Raw genomic sequence first — 21,993 nt, 5'->3', positions numbered from 1 at the left:
CATATCTGTCATTTACAAATATTTTCTCCCATTGATTAGGTGGTCTTTTCATTTATATGAGGAAGTCTTTTGATGTGTAAAAGTTTCATTTTTGAGTAGGTACCATTTATCTATTTTTTCCATTGCTTGTGTTTGGGTGTACAATATAAGAAACTGTTTCCTAATGCAAGATACTGAAGATGCTTCCCTAAATTCCAAATATTTTCTCCCATTGAATAGGTTATCTTTTCCATGGTTTCAAATTTTGGGTAGGTCCCATTTATCTAAACTTTTCATTCCTTGTGCATGGGTGTACAATCAAAGAAAATATTTTCTAACACAAGATCCTGAAGATGCTTCCATTTATTTTCTTCAAGGAATGTTATAGTCCTGGCCCTTATATTTAGGTCTTTATCTATGTTGAGTTAATGTTTGTATATGATGTGTGATTGTGATCCTCTTTCATTATTTTGCATATGGATATCCATTTTCCCCAGTACCATTTGTTGAACAGACTGTTTCACAGTTGACTTGACTTGACAGCCTTACCAAAAATCAATTAGCTAGTGAAATTCTGGGTAGGATAACACAGTAGGGAGCTTCATGTCTGACTCCTCCTCTGAAGAATCTAGAGTACAGGAAGGAACCATTTGAAGTAACTGTTCTTGGGCTTCAGAGGACAAGGGAACATTGTACAACATACAGAAATACCAGGATGAAGAGGCTGATAAACTGCAGTAAAGTACCATGAGTAACTCACTCAATAGCAGCTGCTGAAACCTATCCTCCACTCTTGAGGTGAGCTGCCTTGGGGCCCAGTCTCTGACTAGATGTAGCAGATGGAGAGTTTGTGGAAATTCTCTTCCCCAAGAGCATGGTGTGAGCATGGCTAAACACTGATCATGGCTTTTGATTGGCAAATTTGGATTGCTCTTTCCCCTCTCAGTGTTTCAATCCAACCCTGGAAAGTGTGGGGTCAATGGAGATTTACAGACTCAGGACCTCCTTAATATTTTTGGGAACAGTTTCCTGAAAAGAGCACCATCTGCTGGGCAGGTGAGGAAAGTGAAGCTTCAGGGAGTCATCAAAACAGTTTATCATATCTTTCCTGACAATCTCCTCAGGGCACTTTGGAGTTGGTTGGTGACACTTTCATGGGTCCCTGGCCATGAATCACTAGCCATGGGTCTCCTGGTTGGGAAATATTGACTTGAGGAAGTCCTCTCTGTGGTCACCCTCTTTGCAGAGTTTTCTTTCCAGGCAAAGGTAACAAGAAACCATTAAAGGAATGTAAAAAATACAGTAGTGGCAAAACAACAGCAGCAACAACAGCAACAAAAGATCAAGATTTCCAGGAAGGAAATGAGTTAAGGAAGCTCTTTCCTGGGGGTGAAATGGTTGCACAAATAGTGCAATCTTTAAAATTGTATCAGATATACAGCCCAGGAATCAGATGAAGAAGATCTGGAAAATTTTATCGGTTAAACATGGGCAATTAAAGATCTAGAATGAGTTGAAACAAGTGTCAAACAAGAACCTTAATGCAAATCAAATCAACAATAAAACCTTAGGCAAAAGAGAGAAACTGTCCTTCAGAATAAACTCATCAAGATAATTAGATGCCGAGACACTAGCAAAAACAAACAAACAAAAAAAAGCCATACTAAGAAACAGGAAGACATGGCATAATACAAAGTATCATGTTAAAACTTTGGATGAAACACACAGTTGGAAACAACTAATCAATGATGTTTAAGCAAATCCCCTAATTAATTTCAGGGTGAAGAAGGGAAATATGGTTAAGGAGATTAAGAATATTAAGAGGCCACTGAGTCAGAAGGAAGAAGAATCTGAAAGCAGGCAAATAAAGAGTAATAGAACTTATGGAAATGAAAAGCACATTAGAAGAGATTAAAAATGCACTAGAGTCATACAACAGCAGGTTTGAACAGGCAGAAGAAAGAATAAGCAAAGCAGAAGACAGTGTAATCAAAATCTTGCAGACATATAAGGACAGATAATGAAAAGAATGGAAAGAAAATTGAGGGTATTTCAGGGAGTTGAGTGGCAGAACAAAGTTTATAAATATGTACTTTGTTTCCAAGAAGAAGAGAAGGAAAAGGGGGCAGAAAATATATATGGGGAAATAATGACTGAAAACTTCCCAAATCTTATGAAATCCATAAATACACATGTCCAGGAAGCATAATTTACTCCAAACAGAATAAATCTTAATAGACATACTTTGAGACACATATTAATGAGAAAGTCAATTGCCAAAGATAATGAGAAAATTATGAAAGTATCAAGAAGAAGTTATTTGTCATATAAAAGAGACCAACAATAGCTTAATTGCTAATTTCTCATCAGAAACAATGGAGGAATGAGGCATATATTAAGATATATTTAAGATACTGGAAGAGGAAATATGCAAGGCAATAATTCTTTATCCAGCAAAACCATCCTTGAAAAATGAAGGAGGTTTAAAATATTCACAGATAAACAGAATCTGAGAGAGTTTGTCAACAAGAGACCTCCCCTACAAGGAATATGAAAGTGAGTTTTGCATCTGAAAGAAAAGGATAGGAGAGAGAGGATTGAAGTAGAGTATATATATGAAAAGTATCAGTAAGGGTAATTAAAAGGGTAAAATGAGAGATAAAAATAAGATACAGCATATAAAGACCTAAGGATAAAATTTTTCTGGTACTACGTTTACAGTAATAGAATAGAATGTTAAGGGATTAACCTCCCAAATCAAAGGACATGAACTGGCAGAATATACACAGAAGTTTGAATCCAACAATAAGCTGTCTATGGGAGACTCACCTTTGTTGCAACAGAGAAGTGAAAAATTCACTATTAATTTAAATAACACACTCTTCATCAGTGAGACAAAGAGGAAATTGCAGAAGAAACCAGTAAATATCTGAAGACATGAAAACAACACACCATACCAAAATTTATGGCTGCAGTGAAGGCAGTGTTAGGAGGTAAATTTATAACCATAAGTGTTCACCTTAAAAGGGAAGAGCTAAATTCAAAGACCTAACTGCATACCTGGGAGAACAAGAGAAAGAACCTTAAACTATTCCCCCCAAAAACAGAAGGGATAAATGAAACTGAGAAAAACAGCAAAAAGAATAGAATTAATAAAATGAAAATTTGGTTCTTTGAAAAGATCAATAAATTAACAAACAATTAGCTATCCTGGTAAAGAAAAACAAGAGAGAAGACATAAATAGATAAAATCAGAAATGAAAGCAGTGACATTACTATTGGCTGCATGGAAATAAAACAACCTTCTATGAGAACACTATGAAGAACAGTATGTCAACAAATTAGGAAACTTAGATGAAATGGACTGATTCCTGGAAACATATGAATAACTTACACTAACTCTACAAGAAATAGAAGACCGCAACAGACCAATTACTAGTAAAAAGATTGAATCAATCAAGAACTTCAGTCATCAAAAAACTCAAAAAATATAAATGTCCAAGACCAGATGGCTTCACAGGTAAACTCTACCAATCATTCCAAGAAGAATTAATACCATGTGTAAGGATCTGTTCAATTCATTTTTGATGAGTCCCACTATGTGTCACGATCTCTTCCTAAAATGAACTCCCTTTTTCTTTAATTATTAGCTACTCATAAATTGTTTTTGTTGTTAATATGAAATGGTACATGATTACTCATCATGCCATGATATTAGGCCAAGCCCTAAAAAACATAGTTTTATTTTGGATACATGATGTTATAGGTATGTTAAAATGTCAATAATATCTTTATATTCAGACATAAAATTGAAAATTCATTGAATTACAATTCACCTATGAGACTTTTTTGAGTACCTCAATTTTTGAGTGTGAGAAAATAGTATCTGCTAAGTTTATTGCTAATAAGCAATATTACACATATGATGACTATCAAGAGCATAGCTAAAGGCTTTTTACCAATTAGAATTTGAAAGAAAAGTGGCCTCTCTGGAGGGTGAAATCAGCAGTTGCCCAGGATTCTTGAGAGTTATGATCAATATGTATCCTTCATAAAGACTAACCATGTTTGCAAAGAATCCAAAAGTATAATTGTTCATATGATTAAGGATAAATGTAAAACTTCTTGAAAAGTGACTACTTGAATTTTACAGAATGAAGAAATATGAAGGATATGGAATTTGTAAGGGCATAAATTGTGCAAAAATATTCATGTTACATAAAATAAAATTGTTCCCTCATTCCTCAATTATATTTATACATTTAGGTTTTAGTTGAATATGACTTCTGAAATATTCACTGAAGTATGTGTTATGTTTCAAGATAATTAGCATAGTTAATTATTTTATCCCATATTATAAATTTATACCCATAGAAAAGACAAAATATTTTTGATTCCAGTGTTAATTACAGGTGGTTATTTTAAAATGGCATCTGAAAATATATGAATGATTCATAGATTATATTCAAAATTTTGAAAATATTTTGAAAAATATTACTTAGAAAATGAAGTCACAAAATCTCTATGAATGATATATTTCTTGAGATAGATTATAAATCTTAACCAATAAATTTGGAGTCAAACGTGTTCCATGGCATTTCATGGGAATCAGTCAACAAAAGGAAAAATAATCCTTCAAATATCAGTGTATCAGAGGAAATGTTCAGATATCCAGTGTTTCTCTGATTGATTTTTATTACAATCTCTGAGATTTATTTATTTCCTGAATTTTTTAGGAATAAAGCAACAGAAAAGTGGAATTGATTAGACTCTGAATAAAATCAAACACTTTATGCATAATTAGGTAAAGGAGGAAACAAAGGGCTCACAGATGTGTTATAGAACACATAAAATTGTAGACTAGAAAGGCGTAATTGATCTGGTCATACTGCATCAAAATCATTCTCAAAAGAACCTAAGTAACATTCCTTAACTTTTTGACAGGAACAGTTTCTAAATCAGCCAGCCTCAGGATGGGAGATGGCATATGTCAAGCTAGTTGCCTAATACATGGAGCAAATCAGTTATTACTGACTGTTAAAACTAATGGGCTGATAGAGATACTCTCTTACAAAATAAAACACAGTTCTTAGTGATTTATTTGAAATTCCTGACTGGGAATCTTCTGTCACTGTCATTGCAACAGACCCACAATTGCACTTTCCAATGAATGTCTTTACAGACACTTTTTTTCCTAATAGATCATTGCTGCATTTGAGTTGCTATTCCCAAATTGACAGGATTCTCTGACAGGTAGGAATTTACTAATTGTTTAAAAATGTGGTAATCATTTTTAATGTAATTTTATTGAGATAATTCATACAACATACAATCTATCCAAAGTATACGATCAATTGTTCACTGTATCATCACATGGTTCTGAATTCATCACCAATATCAAACTTAGAATATTTGTATAACTCCAGAAAAGGAAATAAAAAATAAAAGCTCAAACACCCCATACCCCTTATAATCCCTACTATTGCATCCACCAAAGTTTAGAGACATAAAATAAAGTTAACCAAGTGTAGTATTGTCAGAGATAGATGTGTAGATCAGTGGAACAGAATAAAACACCTAGAAGTAGGTACATACAAATGGTCAACTGGCTTTTATTTTTGCTATATAGCTATATAGTCATTATCTAATATCAGGACTACTGGATTACAACTCAACAATTTCCAGTATTTCCTTCTAGCTATTTTAATAAACTAGAAACTAAAATGAAATATCTATATAATGAGTCAGCAGTCAAAATCATTTGTTAAATCTGAAAAAGAATGTATAGGTATGGAGTCAAGGACTCTGGGTCCCCAAAAGGGATCAGAAATCCTATGCTCCATTAAGGTGGATGGGGGAAGAGGAGATACAAACCTTCATTGGTTTCTTAAATAAAGTTGCTCAGGCCAGGCCTCTGCAGAGAAATCAATACAATAGATGACAAAAAAATACTCCTACTGATGGTATGGCTTAGTTCATGGAAACACTGTAAACTCAATGGAGATAAGTTTGATAATAGGAAAAAAACTTTTTATACACATACTATGGATAATGGACAGTGGACTTAAGGCATATTGTGGCAGTGGGAAACTGCTTTAGCTCTGGAGAAACACCTCTTCAAAGTGTTCAGATATATATCTAGACTCCAATCAAATCTAGATACCTTATTAAAAGGACAAGTGATCCAACAATAAGCACACTTCCACACTATAGTTATTGGGTGAGAAGATACTGGAATGGACAACTCAAATAACAGCTATAAAAAGGCCATCAGTAAAAACAATTATCTGGGTGGTGATTTCACCTAAATGTATTTAGGCACTGAGCACTGCAGTGTAAGGAAAACAAGGCACTGTAATGTATGCTGGAAAATATTGAGTTTGAGGGAATAGAGAGTCAGAGCAATCCCTACTTAGGCCAAAAATGTGAATCCCAATATCAATATATTCTACTATTCTATTTTGCCACTGGAATACATTCATGACAGGTGGGCTGCAGTGAAAAAGACAAAAAGACCCCTATTCCAAATTGGAGGTGATCCAATTTGAAATTTCCTTCTGAAATTTGGACACTGAACATTGGCATTCAGAAAATGGGACACTCTCTATTCCTACAAGATATATTATTTATCTTGTTTGGTGTGATCTCCAGGTTATTGTTGGCAAAAGCCTTTTTTTGCAACAAAATATGAATGTATGGAATGACACACTAATGAAATCTGGATTCTTGGAAATTTTCTGGCCAATGAACCCACAAATTTCCATGACAGGTTTTGTGTTATTTAAATAGCTTTGCTTTTAATTTCTTTCTTAATTAATATTAAATGGCACTTTAAAAGAGGAAAATTTACATTTTATAAGACTATACTGCCAAAGTGTTTATATCCACCTATGTTTGTGTCCATCCTTGCCATGAACCTGTTATACTACTAAGACAATAGTTAATAATCATAATTTTGCATTCTAGATGTTTGTGTTAGCATTCAAAGTTATTTTCTGATTGATTTAAATATTTGTGCTTAGAACAGCCTAAAAATTTTACTAGATTGTGTCCAACATACTAGATTTTCAGCAAAAATATTTGTTGCTTACATATATGGAAGTTCTTATCTATTGAATTTATCATAGTTCATATTACTTTTTACAAAATTCTTTATTCAGTTTACCAATGTCACTTCACACTTCTACATTGTTATCCTTCGTAATTTCAATAGTTTGTCTTGTTCAAAATGTTGACTCTGCTGAATTTTTTGCCAAAGGGTCCATATTAATTATTTCATTTTTCCATTATGAATTTTCTGATGTGAAATCAAGCTGAAGAATTTTATAAATTGATTTTACAATGGTTTCATCAGCATAAGTATGTTAATGCTAAAGGAATGAGTGATTACTGAAGATATGTCTTCTTTCATGACACCAACAAGTTTTATAAAGTGTGAAATCTCACTTGTCCTACAAGTGTTGCTTTATGATTAAAGGATTTTGTGTATGTTTTCATGAATAATATCTCCAGCATGGATTATCTGACACTTCCTCAAATGGCTTCATTCTCCAGTAAGACCTATCACTTGGGGAAATGTGCGAAGTTTCTTCCACTTTCATTAAATGCATATCATGAGTTCTCTCACATTGTATATCATCAGATATTCTTACTAAAGGCTTTATTACATAGGTGATATTGATATTTCTTTTCTCCAGTATGAATTGGCTTACATTGATGAATTAGGATGACCGGAAGCTCTAACAGATTTATTACAGATGGTGTTCCTTCAGTGTGTGCATTCTATAGTATGTCTAAGGGAAAAACACAAGGGCTGAAATCTCTTCCATATCCAAAACATATATAGTATACGAGCATATTCTCTCATGTAGTCTAATGTCTGAATTTTGAAGCCTTTCACATATATGGCATTCATTGGGTTTCCCTCCAATTTGACTTATCTAATATCTAAGTTTACAAAACTAAACTATCATTTTCCCACATAGATGATATTCTTATGGCATCTCTCCCCTCAAGTTTTCTCATATTTTTAAAAACCAGAACACCAGTTGAAGGTTTTCCACCCACGTGACATTCATAAAGTTTCTCTCCAGTGTGAGATCTCTCATGTTCTCTAAAGCTAGAATAATCGGTGAATGCTTTCCCATGTAAGTGACATCTACATGATTTTTAAACATTGTGACTTCTCTCATCTACACTAAGTTTAGAAATTCTATTTCTCTTCAGTGGGAGTCCTCTCATGCCTTCTAAGGTTAGAATAATGGGTGAACGCTTTCCAACATAGGTGACATTGGTATAGTTTCTCTCCATTGTCAGTTCTCTCATGTTCTTTCAGGACAGAACCCTTAGTGAAGGTTTCCTTACAGAGATGGCATTCATGCAGTTTCTCTCCAATGTGAGTCCTCTCATATCTTCTAAGGTTAAGATAATGGGTAAAGATTTTCCCACATAGGTGACATTGGTTAGGTTTCTCTCCAGAGTGAATTCACTCATGTATTCTAAGATAACAATAAGGAGTGAAAGCTTTCCTGCATAGATGATATTCACAAGGTTTTTCTCCAGTTTGAGTTCTCTAAAGTTGCCTCAGATGAACACATTGAGTGAAGGGCTTCCCACGTGGAAGACATTCATAGTGTTTCCCTCCAATTTGAGTCCTCTCATGCCTTCTAAGGTTAGAATAGTGGAAGAAGACTTTTCCACATAGCTGACATTGATGAGGTTTCTTTCCAGTGTGTGTTCTTTCATGTTCTCTGAGGGCAGAATATTGAGTGAAGGCTTTCCCACATAGATAATATTCATAGGGTTTCTGTCCAATGTGAGATCCTTTGTAATGTGTAATGCCACAGATTTGTATAATTTGTTTGCCAAATAGATGACATTCACATGCCTACTTCTAGTGTGAAGATGCTTTGTTTAATTAAAAGATGACTGGTCACTGAGGGCTTTGTCAAATAGCTTGCTCAAGTAGGGTTTCTTTCCACTGTTAGTTAACATTTGTTGAGTAACTCTGGAACAGTGAATAAAATCTTCTGGTAATTCACTACATACAATGCCATTCTTTTCAGTATGAGAATTCAGCTTCAATGACATGATGGTAGATATATCTTTCCTGCAGATATGTTGCATGGATAGAATTTCATTTTCTAAGACCACTTTACCTGCCTGAATTCTGGGTTTGGAAAAATCCAATTCCTTCTTTCCACAGTTCCTCTTCTTGAACCAATTTGGAGATACATCTGATTTGCAGACCTGATGTCCCACTGAGAGCAGATGGTGGGATATCCTCCAGCATCAAATCTCTGAACAGCTTCCTCAGGGGAGTTGCTGGCAGGAACCATTCTTCCTATGTAAAGTCTGCAACTACATCTTTCAAGGTCACTAACTCCAGAGGATGCATTGTCAAAAGCTCAGCTGACAACTGTCTTCTTCTGGGTTTTCAATCCCTGGACAGGGTCCAGCAGGTGGGAGAGATTTTTCATTCTGTTCCAGATTTTCTGATTACAAAGACAGTCATGCATGCAGGCTCAGGTTGGTACCATGTCTGAATCACATGGGTGTCCTCTTGTGGGTCCAGAAGATGATAGATTGTTCATCTACTTGTACATCAACTTGCTCTAGGGTGGATGGCAATTCTGACTCTGTATTTATCTGAGAAGAATAGGCTGTTAAGTCAGTTGTATTCCCCTCCTCAGCATAGTATCTTTTCTTTTGAGTATTCACATGGGTAATTAAAAGTTTATTAAAGAGAAAACTTACTTTCATCCATATGTTTCCTGCCAATAGGGGACCCTGTTTTTTTCTATGCCAATCAGAGTTCTTGCCAGTGGGCTGAAAAAATAGGTAGGCTGGAATCACTACCCATGAGTCAGTAAAAACTGCTGGGTAAGTTCACAGCCTTTCTTTTGTCCACTAAAATGGCTCCACCTGCAGCAATTCTTTAGGGATTTTAGGCAAAATCCAGCAGGGAAGCACATGGATAATACATCAATACCAATTTTACATTAAGTCATAGGAGCAATATAAATAGAGATTTGTAGGGACCCAAAAGGTACCACTGATAGTTGAGCTCAGGCAAGGCTTCCAAACCTGAAAAAAGAGTTTCAACTCCCCCTGCCATGCTGCTAAGGTTGGGATCATGGTCACTTGTGATGAGTATCACAAAGACCTAAGAAAGTCTAATCACTCCTCATTTCCTCATCAAATTCTAACCTTAGCACACAACCTTCATTACACTTGGACACAGTCATTACAAGTTTCCTGCGAGTAGTGGTATTTATAAGGAACTCATGTGTTCAGAAATGTTTCATATGGAACAAGTACACAGAACAGACTTGATTTTAGGAGTGGAGAGAGCATCTGAGAGTTCCATAAATTCCATTAATTTATGGGAAAGAATCATAAATACCTCACCATTCTATTTTCCTTTTCTTTTTCTTTAGGTTTATTGCTGGCTATCTTTAGATCAGGAATACATGACTGATATCCACATGCAGGTATGAGTAGCTGTACTCTAATGGAATGTTCCATTTATTCAATAGCTATGCTTAGCCTCATTTAGGGTCTATATCTTATGACAAACTTTTGAGTTTCTCACCAATACATTTTTAAAATTATACATCTTAAGAATATGGCTAGCCGTTTTCTCTGCTGTAACATGCATGATTACTATAAAATTTCAAATAAGAGAGAATAAATGAAATGCATCCATTAAAATACCTGTAACCAAAGATGCACACACAGAAACATTTCTAGGTGCAATAGATAAGTAGATAGATATAGATGTATGAAAGATAAAAAGGTAGGTGGGATCAGTATAAGATAAATGCAGGTGTCATTGTGGGTAATTATGATATCTGGTTGTCTAGTCAAGCAAACACTCTCCTGAGTCTTACTCTGAGGATATTTTGTGGATTCATTTCATCAGTAAGCAATTGCACCTATGGCATCTACAATCACTTAACTATGTTCAAATCAAAGGGAATTTGGTTGACATATCACTATACTGAAATATAATTGTTAAAAATGTGTACATTTATGAGGTCTATCTCCCACTTACAATGTAAAATTCATAAGCATTTTGTAGTAAAGTGGGATTTCTATATTTCCTTTCCTTATAGCTGTGGCTGGAGCCCAACAGATGCTCAAAATTCCTCTATTGAAAGGGAAAGGATAAAAAGAAAAGGCAAAGTTTGTCTGAAATTGCAAATTGTTGAAACGTCACTCCAATATGCCATATGAATTTGTAGAAAGAGTAAAATGGTCATTAACAGAGCCAAAGCTTCAATTTCAGTGACTATTAAACTATCCAAGTTCTGTAAAGGCCACTGTCATCTCCAGGATATATTATTTTGGGGGACATGTGTACACAGACAGAATTAACTTTTGAGATCTAATTGTCTCTAACTGCCAATGTACTTAACTTTCAATATCATATATTTTTTTACAAAATAATTACAAAACTTATAATGTATAATGAAGTAATCTTAGAAAACACACCCACTACTTCATGACCAGAAATTCCCAAAGAAGTGAGAGCATGGTATAAAATTTTGTTTGGAAAATCCATGAAAGTCATCATTTGATTTGAAGAAGTATGCTGTAGTACTATTCCAAGCACAAATATGTGGGTACAAAACACACAAAAATTCATTTTACCAGTGTGAATTTTCTTTTACAAAAGAGTAATAATTTATTTATACATAGGCAGATTAAGATAAACCTCACTTTTTTCTTATCAGAATGAATATTATATCTTCTAATTGAGTGAGTATAAGCAGACAACTGTGAATAATGAGGCTCAATTCAACTAATTTTCCAAAATTTCAGTTAAGAAAATTTATATCTAATAAAAAATATGATGCTAATAATATATTACTTTGAAAACTTCCAATTTGAGTTGTTTCTACCGTAGAAGTGAGTTAACAATTATCAAAATAAATAGGAAATGATAGATGGTGTTAATGAATTGGTTGCCACTAGCAATATAAGGAATGTGAGGAAAGGAATAACAAGAATGCTGGTAAATTATAAACTCTAATTAATCATGTAAAATCAGGGTAACAGGTTTTTCTTGTCTTTGGCCATAGCTGTGTCATTCTTTTCAACATAACTTCATGGAGTTCAGGAGCACATTCCCAAGATAATTGTGTTCAATATGTTGAGTTCTAGTGAATGTCAAGCAAGCATGGCTCTTATGCTATCTATTTCTAACTGGATATTTGACAGTTTGATTCTTCTAGAAAATCCACTTATCAGTAACCAGTATCAACAAGAATATGGATAAAGATGTTTCCTATCTACTGGGTAATATGTAAAATTTTCTTCTCTTCCTAAATACTCTTCTTTCCTTCCTCAATCACCAAGTTTACCTTTTCTATTCTCTTACATTTTTTTTCACTCTCTATTCCTTTGGCTTGTAAATCATATAGCATTTTCACCTTGTGCTTTGGGAGTACAAGCATAAAAGCAAGGATTATGTAGAATCAGTAATTCATATGTTTGTGGAGTAGGATGTATAAAAATCCTTTCCATATATGACAGTGTATAGATGACACAAAAAGAGAAATGTCAGGCAGTACAAACTGGAATGAGTGGAAAAGAAAAAAAGAGAAAAGATATGTTATGGGGAGTGTGCCAGTTTGAATGTATTGTGTCCCCCAAATGCCATTATCTTTGATGTAATCTTGTGGAGGCAGATGTTATCAGTGTTGATTAGACTGTAATTCTTTGAGTGTTTCTTTGGAATGCACCCCACCCAGCTGTGGGTGATGACTCTGGATAATTTCCATGGCGGTGTTGCTCTGCCCATTCTAGGTGAGACTAAGTTGATCAGTAGAGCCATATAAATGAGCTGATATAACAGAAGGAACTCAGTGCAGTGTAGTGCAGCTGTGAGTGACATTTTGAAGAGGAGCTACAGCTAAGAGGGACACTTTGAAGAAAGCACAGGAGCTGCAGATGAGAGACAGTTTGAAGATGGCTGTTGAAAGCAGACTCTTGCTCCAGAGAAGCTGAGAGAGGACAAATATCCCAAGTGCAACTAAGAGTGATATTTTTGAGGAACTGCAGTCTAGAGAGGAACGTCCTGGGAGGAAGCCATTTTGAAACCAGAACTTTGGAGCAGATGCCAGCCACTTGCCTTCCCAGCTAACAGAGGTTTTCTGGACACCATTGGCCATCCTTCAGTGAAGGTACCCAATTGCTGATGTGTTACCTTGGACACTTTATGGCCTTGAGACTGTAACTGTGTAACCAAATAAACCCCCTTTTATAAAAGCCAATCCATCTCTGGTGTTTTGCATTCCAGCAGCATTAGCAAACTAGAACAGGGAGTTTAATTGACTTCATGAAAACATAAAACTCTATGTTTTCATTTATTTCCTTCATGTTTCTATAATCTCATATATATTACTTCATTTTATTTTTTGTTTACTTACTGTTACTTTGTTAATAATTGCAGACTTTAGCATATGTGTGTTGTGTAATTTATTCTGCAATTTAGATAACAAAAGACTTTTTCTCCTAATTAAATTTAAGCTAGTGAGTTTAAATAAAAAATTTTGTCATATCAAACTTAAAATGGATCACTGTATGTATTCTCCACATATGAGACATAAACTGGTAAAGGCAATTTCATGATACACTTAAAATTGACAAAATGTTGGTTTTAAAACAACTGAATCATATTATTTATGAAGTTTAAAAGTTTGTTTGGTATGTTACTCATATTTTTCTAATTAATATTAAGGTCGTGGAAAAATAGTCAAAGTATTTAAATTTTGCACATTATTCCATTCTTAAGATATGAATAGTTTTGTTCCTTAGGAACCAGGAATGGCAAAAAAGTCAATGTTTTCACTTACTTAAATATTAAATATAGTGTTTTGATTTTCAGTGTATTGCAAGGCAATATAAGTTATTTTCAACCAACATTTTCTCTTCCTGTAATGTTGAGCAAGTCAGTTTATCTTTTTGAGCCAATAAAAATGATGTGATTAAATATGGAAGAGTATTCTGTAATATTTTGAAATAATGCATAGAAATTGGTATAATTCTCAGCTTTGAATTCAAAAGTTATTATGTATATTTTTTCAAAAACATGTAATTGAATAATACATACCTTAATTTGTAGGAGTATATAGTACTTCTCCAATGTATTATTTGCTTAAGTCAAATATTTGCCCAATGAAAACTTACCAACAATTTTTCAATGCAATAATCATTTGATATCAGAGTTGTAGTTCATGTGAAAGGGAATTCATTTAAATTCATAAACTTCATGTAAAAATATTTTTGTTTATCCACTTAATTAATTTAGCAAATTTCAATGGCCAGAATGGGACATGAGAATTCTGGCACTATCACTGAGTTAACCTGGTGGGATTTTCCACTATCCCTCAGGCTGTTATCCCCCTCTTGTTCCTCTTCTCACTGACCTACCTGGCGAATATCTTTGGAAACACAGCTGCCATCTTCTTTGTTCTTGATTTCTCTCTCTGGATACCTATGAATTACTTCGTCTCTCACCTGGCCTTTTTCCAAATGTATTTTAGCACACTTCTTTTCCCCAAATTTCTCCTTAACTATTTGTCAACCAGGAAAGTTATGTCTTATAACTTCTGGCTTGCCCAAATCTACATCACCACATTCCTCAAGTCAACTGAGTGTTTTCTGTTGCAGTGATGGCTGTGGATTGCTATGTAGCCATTTGCTACCCACTAAGATACCTGCTCATCATGAAATCTTCTGTGTGTCCAACACTGGTTCTGGGGACCTGGACTGTTGGCCTTTTTGACTCAGTAATGCCTCTTTAATTCATAAACATTCCACCCTGTGGGTTTATTGTTTTTGATTTTATTTTTGTCTGTGAATTTCCCATCACTCCTCATAAATTCTGTGGTGACACCTCCCTGCAGGAGACTGTAAAGATGGTAGGAGTGGCTGTAATGGTTTTATTCCATTTTGTCCTCATTATCCTCTCATACATTCACATCCTGGTGGCTGTTATAAGAACAGACAAAATGGAAGGAAGGAGAAAATATTCTTCCACCTGTACTCCCCACCTGATTGTCATGACCATATATTATGAGACAGAATTGATCAGGTTCTGTCTCTCTACTCAGTAGAGGGAGACAAACTTACCTCCTTGTTCTATGCTGTTATCATCCCAGTGCTGAATCCTTTCATTTACAGCCTGAGGAATAAGAAAGTGAAAAGTGCCATATGAAGGGTCATGGGGAGATACCAAAAAGCCAACAAATCTCACAGTAGAATCTTTAAAGATTAAAGACAATGTTTCTTACATTGGATTTACATCCAAATCATGTGAGCCCAAGATCTAAGACTAGAATTTATGATTCTGCATATTTAAAGATGAAGATGGCCTTCACATGTTTAAAAATTTCCCCATATGTTTCCCATTTAGTTTTCTATTCTCAATAGATGAATATTTATGGATATCAGTTTACTAAGTAATAAATTTTTGCCACATAATCTCAATCATATTTTATAACTTATCCATGCTAATATCATTTTAATATACAGTAATCATTACCTTTACAATATGTTAATACTTATTTCTTAATTCTTTTTAAAGCCCTTAAATTTTGTTGGTGCCCTCCCCTTGTCCACCAGTCATCTCTGACTTTTAGGTGATGTCAACTTAATGATGTCAGATTCAGCATTTTCCAGGGGTAATGAGGTAGAAATGCAATGGACAATCTGAAATTTATACAGTTTATAGAAAGAAAATATCTTTGGTTTTGCTAGTGAGCATGCTGCAAAGATGTAGAATCAAGTTCTATTTTTTTTCATTTGTTGTATCCTATTTTTCCCTTTGTGATGAATAATTTTTGTAAAGGGATAAGATTTTCTTTAAGAACATTCTTCAGAGTTATTTAAACATCAACTATATTCTTATGGAAAATAAGTTAAGTGAATGAATGTTAACTATAAATTCATGTAAAAAACTATACTTATTTAAATATATTAGTTACAATGTATTTGCAGTTGTGATTCAAGGAGCTCATATAGAAATGTTTAATATTGATGAATTTGAAGGTAAGCTACATATTTAATTACACATTAAACCATATAGTAGGCATATTTCTTTAAGTAAATATATTCACCTTTCTGCACTCCAAGTTTTCCATCTGAAAAAATAAAAAAAAAATGTGTTACTGAGAAGCTGAAACAAATGTAGCAGAATTGTAACATAACAAAGTCTTAATAAACAAATATGCTATCATTTTCCAGACACTAATTGAGGATTAAGAATTTTGTGATAGATTTTATAATTTATATACAGAAAAGAAATGTGTAGCAATTCAACTAAGTGGACAACTTCTCAAAACTGTCTTTGCTAGTATCTATTGGTTTTAATTTGCCAATGGAAGCAGAAATTCCTTTTTCCAAGGTATTCTGGCATATTCCTAGAAAAATTTAAAGTATCTACCCACATATTTAGGAAATATGGTTTCCAAGAAAGTTAATATCTTCAGATACCCCAGTGTCTACCTGTGCTTGGATGGATGACTACAGCACATTTCTGTTTTCAAGACCTGTGATATTATTTGAAAAAGATGCAATGCCAAATATCCAAGGAAAACAATATGTCCCTCTGTCTTATAAATTTATCATATTCTGACTTTGTTTCATGTTAGAAAAAAAGAATGTAACAAAACCTCTTATTGTGGAGTGATGCAAATGAGGCCTGATTTGAAATACATCTTTAAGTACTAGGTCTCCATTTTAACTTTGTTCAAACATGCAGGATTTGATTTCTACACCAGGTATTGTGTGTTAATATTTCAGATTCTGTGTCCTTATGGCTTTTTGTAAAGCTACAGAATCATTGTGATCCAAAGTGTTGCTGTATTACAAATATAATCTTATAACATTACCACATTCTGCTTTCTTTATCACTCCTCTAGCCATATAATCATCCTGACAGTAGTTTGTAGGGGAAGCACTGCACGTGACATAGAAATCATGAATCAAATTTTAATTCAACCATAAGTATGTAACCATTTAGGGCTTCATTTATTTACAGTGAACCTGAGGACTAGACTATCTTACTGCAAATTAATCTTCTGTTATTCTAATGAATACTTGTCTCATGAAAAACAGCCAAAAACAATGCAACAATATTGTGGGGAGATTGTAGTGGCAACAAGTGAATCTAGAAACATCTATGCTATAAAAGCAGTGTGTTTTTTCAAATACTGTGTAAAATTAGCAATGTATTCACAAAAAATGTTTTTAAATAGCCTCTGATAAATTACTTGTAAATGAAGAACGATGGTTAAATGTAAATTAGTAGTAAACCAGAATAAAATTTACTGTTTCAGACAGAGCTTCCAGGACTCCAGTTTCTTACATTTTCAACATATGTGCAATGTTTTCAACTTCTAAATGAAAACATTTCTAGAGTAAAACTGTGTCTATTTTCCCAAAATCCTCATTATTTTTCATGGTTCCAGCCTCATATAGGAAACTAAAAATATTTTGGTTTAATTTATTGAATTATATAATCTGTTAAAAACCTTTGGGAAACAAGAAGGACTTTGATTAAAGCTGACCACTCAATTTAGTATATATCTGATTATTTCACTCTCACTTTTGTTTGAACAATTTTTTTGTCCCATATTAGAAATAAATGTTGACTGGTTGTTGACAATACATGGATGCAGATTGTCTAAATAATTTTGCAAGCAAATATATTATTAGAAACTATAGGAAAGAATACCAATGGCCATAGAAGCATAATTAATTAAAAACAAAGCTGAGAGAAGTCAAATTCCCTAAGTATTAATTATGACAAACTCTGCTAATGTAAAGACTGATAGTCTTCCCAGCAGTCCATTGAGATTATGGTAGCAAAGAAGTTTCTTCATTTCTTTCTCAACAAACTCTCACATGTACAAAAAGAGATAACATATTTAGAGATTTAAATTTGTTGCCAGGTCTTTAATACAGTTTGACTCTTTGAAATGAGTTAAAAGGGTAAATAAGTTACGTAAATAGTAGGCCCCAGGAGAGGTTCTGCTAAAACGTAGAAAAAGGCCAGCCTTGTGTGAACACATATATGCTTGCTTTTGTGTGTGCTTATGTGTGTATTTGTGTATGAATGATTATGTGTGTGAATATGTTTGTTTATGAAAGAAAAGACCCTAATTATTAAATCTTTTTTGTAGACTCTAATCAAGTTGAAATTTAATACACTACCAACTACTTGGAAGCAACATATATTTTGATCTCTTTCAACATAGCAGTCCAAATTAGAATTTCTGGGTCTCAGGAAGTAATACTGCTTACTCACTAAAACGTGTGGATTATATATATTCCTTTCTTTCTGTACTCACTCTTTCTTTCAGTGTCATTTTGAAATAACATTACCCGAATTATTTCTCTCTACTGGGGCATCTTTCCTCTTGAATGCCATTCCTTTTTGAATTTGTTTCTCTTATTAAGTGTAATAAAATGTTAATAAAATCTGATGTAATTGCATTAGCATTTCCTGGACTTGAGGGGGCTACAAACATATATGTAGGTCCTTTCAGTCAAAAAAAATGATAGTTGAAATCAGATATGCTAGGGTGCTGCAGCCCCATAGAATCATTGAACACATAGCAAAAACAGTTAAAGCATTGTAGTAACTGGGTGGGAATTCACACTGACTCCTCCCTCAACAGAATGTCATGGTGTGGAGCCACCCTATATTCCAAAGATGGGTCCCTGGACATGTTCCACATGGAGCAGGGTAAGTCCTATGCATATACTGAGGTTTCAGTATGTCAGTAGCAATCTATAAGGTGGAGCCTAAATGACTGAAAAAGGAAACTCCTCTAAGTCACCTCCCAGAAACTGCCATTCAGGCAAAAGATGCTGAAAAGAAACAATTACCTAAAAGTGGCCTGGAACAATGGATTACCAGCTTTAAGTCATGCAATAGAACATCCAAGAGGAAGAGAAAGTCTATTTGATAGGTATTAGAGAGGGCATTCATGTTACCATAAAACAAGGAATTCCTAGTGCCACAAGGTAGCATAAGACCCTGACAGGACACAGACTTAGAGTAGAAAAAGTGGGCCCTGAAATTCACTACTTGCTAGGAGGGCTAATCTCTGAAGGAAGGCACCAGTCAGAGCCTTATTGCAAAGACTGGGAAAGTGATTTCTGATAATTGGGTTGGTGTTTTATTTAGTTCCTGTCTCATGTTACCTCATGACTGAGGCCCAATAGCTGAAACACATTCTTGAGAATGGCTGCCTTTGGAATTGTGGTGCCAGCAATAGCAGGTGGGACTCATGTTTCTCTGTGGAAGTGGATGCTGATGTGGCAGGGGCAGGTGTCCTAGGAAACTAAAGATGGAGATTCACCAAACCCTCCAGCAAGTATGCCATGGGGTCTTGTGTTTTATTTTCTTCTGGTTTCCTCATGTATTGTCTGGTGAAATAAGGGGAATTTTCTAGTCATGTAGCCAAGGGAACAGCACCACTTTGTCTCTATATAGCACATTGTTTTTCATTCTCCTGTTTATTTAAAATACTTCAACATTACAGACTAGATTTTAGAAGCCTTGTCAGATTTTACTAATTGGCATCACCAGATCTTTTTTTCCCTCCTCAGAAATAAAATGTGACTGAAACAGTTAAAAACAATCTCAATCATATCACTAACTGGATACAAACTTAAAGAATAGATAAGCCAGGGACAAAAACCCAGAGAAAACTCTGAAAATATTAAACAGTACATTGTGGTGATTGTACAGACAGATGCTGGGGTGGTCAGCAGGTAATTCATCAGTGCTCTTGGGCTTTGTTTGTTCTATGCCTCATCTCTCCCTGGAAGGTAGGGAGGCTTCAAGGTCAAGTAGGATCCACTGAAGTCACAGTTCTGAGCTTGAAGTTGCTAGGACATACCTAAAATTTCTGTGCTGAGGAAACTCAGATGTTGGCTTCAGCTTCCAGACTGAACTCAGCAGATTGGCCCATGAAAAGTTGTGTATTTAAAGGAAAGGATATGTTAGAAAGCAAAACCTATTATCCCAGATTTGGCAACAAGGAAGAGTGTGGGTAATGGAAATCGTAAAATCTGAGAAGCAGAGTGAAAGATGACAAAGAACCTGAAGATGGATGATGAAGAGAAGTAGAACATTCCAGTTCCCCAATCTAGAAATGTTGGTAATATCCAACAACAGCTTAATAGACAAAAGACTGAGGACCAGAATTCTCAGATGAAGATTGCTCGTAAGCAGAATGAAAGAAGACATGGTTATTACTCATCAACATCTGCCAGATAGGCCATGCACAATACAGGGAAGAAAAAATATCTATTTTCAATTAATCAAAATTGGAATACTAACTTGCCAAATTCTAACTTACTTTTTAAGTCTCAAACTAGCCAGAAGTATGCTGAAGCCAAATTTACTGAGGCACCATCACCAAGTGTTCTTCCTAAGCCACAAAGCCATTAGGTTCTTGTTTCCTTTAATCCTTCTGATAAGGAAATATTGACATATCAACTTAAAACCTCACTTAAATGACAGGCATAAATTAAGAAAGTACTAATGTTTAAATTTAGGCATCACTCTTAAGACTAGTCAGATGGTCAGAAACAAATTCATTAGGGAATTAATCTATTTGTGTAAAACTGCTAATATAGAAAATGAGATTAGGATTCCTCACACTTGTACGTTTTATGGGTACATACAATGTTGTACATTTCATCTAAGTTGTCTAGATTGTTAGCATACAGTTGCCCATAGTTTCCTCTCATTATTTCCTTTGTCTCTTTGAGGTCAGAAGTTACATCCTCCCTCCCATTTTTGATTTTCATTATTTGCTTCCTCTCTCTTTTTATCTTTAACAACCTAGCTAAGGGTCCATCGATGTTATTGATTTTCTCAAAAATTAACAGTTGGTTTTGATGATTCTGTTGTTTTCCTGTTCTGAATTTCATTTATTTCTGTTTTAATCTTTGTATTTATTTCTTTTGTTTGCTTTGGGGTTAGTTTGTTGTTCTTTCTCTAGCTCTTCTAGGTGAGCAGATAACTCCTCAATTTTTAATCTTTCTTCATTTTTATTATAGGAGTTTAAGGTAATAAATTTCCCTCTTAGCACAGCCTTCTGTGCATTCCATAAGTTTTTATATGTTGTGTTTGTGTTCATTTTCATTTACTTCAAGATGTTTATTGATTTCTCTTGTAAATCCTTCCTTGACCCACTGTTTAAGTGTGGTTTCACCTCCATATATGTGTGAATTATCCACTCTTCCACCTATTTTTGATTTCCAAATTCATTCAATTAAGTCTGAGAGAGTGTTTCATATAATTTCATTATTTTTAAATTTATTGACACTTGCTTTGTGTCCCAACATTTGCTCTATCCTTGAGACTAGTCCATGAGCCCTTAAGAAAAATATGTATCCTGCTGCTTTGATGTGAAATGTTCTGCAAATGTCTAAGTCTAGTTCATTTATCACACTATTAAAAATCTCTGTTTTCTTATTGATCATTTTTCTAGATGTTCTATCTGTTAAGAGTGGTGTATTAAATTCAAGTACTATTGCAGAAGTGTCTACTTCTTTCATTGTTGTTGGTGTTTGCCTGATGTATTTTGTGGTACTGTGACTTTGTGCATACAATTAATGATTGCTATGTTTTCTTGATGAATTGCCCCTTTTATTATTACCTATTGCCCTTCTTTGTCTCTTTAAATTGCTTTACATTTGCAGCCTCATTAGTCTGATATTAGTGTAGCTATCTCCACTCATTTCTGTATGATTTTTGGTGAAATATCATTTTTCAGCCTTTCACATTCAACCTATTTTTGTCCTTGGGTTTAAAGTGTGTCTCCTGTAGACAGCATATAGATGGAACCTGTTTTGAATCCATTCTGCCAGTCTATGTCTTTTTTTTGGGGGGGGGGGTTTCTCTATTAACATTTGCTGTTAATACTGTAAAGACAGTACTTTCTTCTACTATTTTGTCTTTTCAATTTTGTATGTCATATC

At 34.4% G+C, this 21,993-nt stretch overlaps 1 protein-coding gene and 2 pseudogenes across 1 annotated transcript in view; 2 read left to right on the top strand and 1 right to left on the bottom strand.

Moving 5' to 3' along the window:
* The window catches only part of LOC119520745 (heterogeneous nuclear ribonucleoprotein D-like), a 36,684-nt gene extending 27,367 nt beyond the window's left edge, over positions 1–9,317 (bottom strand). Inside the window, exon 1 of the mRNA XM_037818700.1 lies at positions 9,138–9,317. Within this exon, the coding sequence (XP_037674628.1) occupies positions 9,138–9,317 (180 nt within the window). The remainder of the gene's footprint in view (positions 1–9,137) is intronic.
* Positions 9,318–14,314: 4,997 nt separating this feature from the next.
* LOC119520744 lies at positions 14,315–15,265 on the top strand (annotated as a pseudogene).
* Positions 15,266–20,110: 4,845 nt separating this feature from the next.
* Positions 20,111–20,524, top strand: LOC119520894 (annotated as a pseudogene).
* Positions 20,525–21,993: the final 1,469 nt, after the last annotated feature.

The sequence above is a fragment of the Choloepus didactylus genome, chromosome 26, assembly GCF_015220235.1.
Source record: "Choloepus didactylus isolate mChoDid1 chromosome 26, mChoDid1.pri, whole genome shotgun sequence".
In the NCBI taxonomy this organism is placed as follows: domain Eukaryota; kingdom Metazoa; phylum Chordata; class Mammalia; order Pilosa; family Megalonychidae; genus Choloepus; species Choloepus didactylus.
Note: the sequence above shows the minus strand (reverse complement) of the source record. Positions and strands in the feature narration are given on the sequence as shown.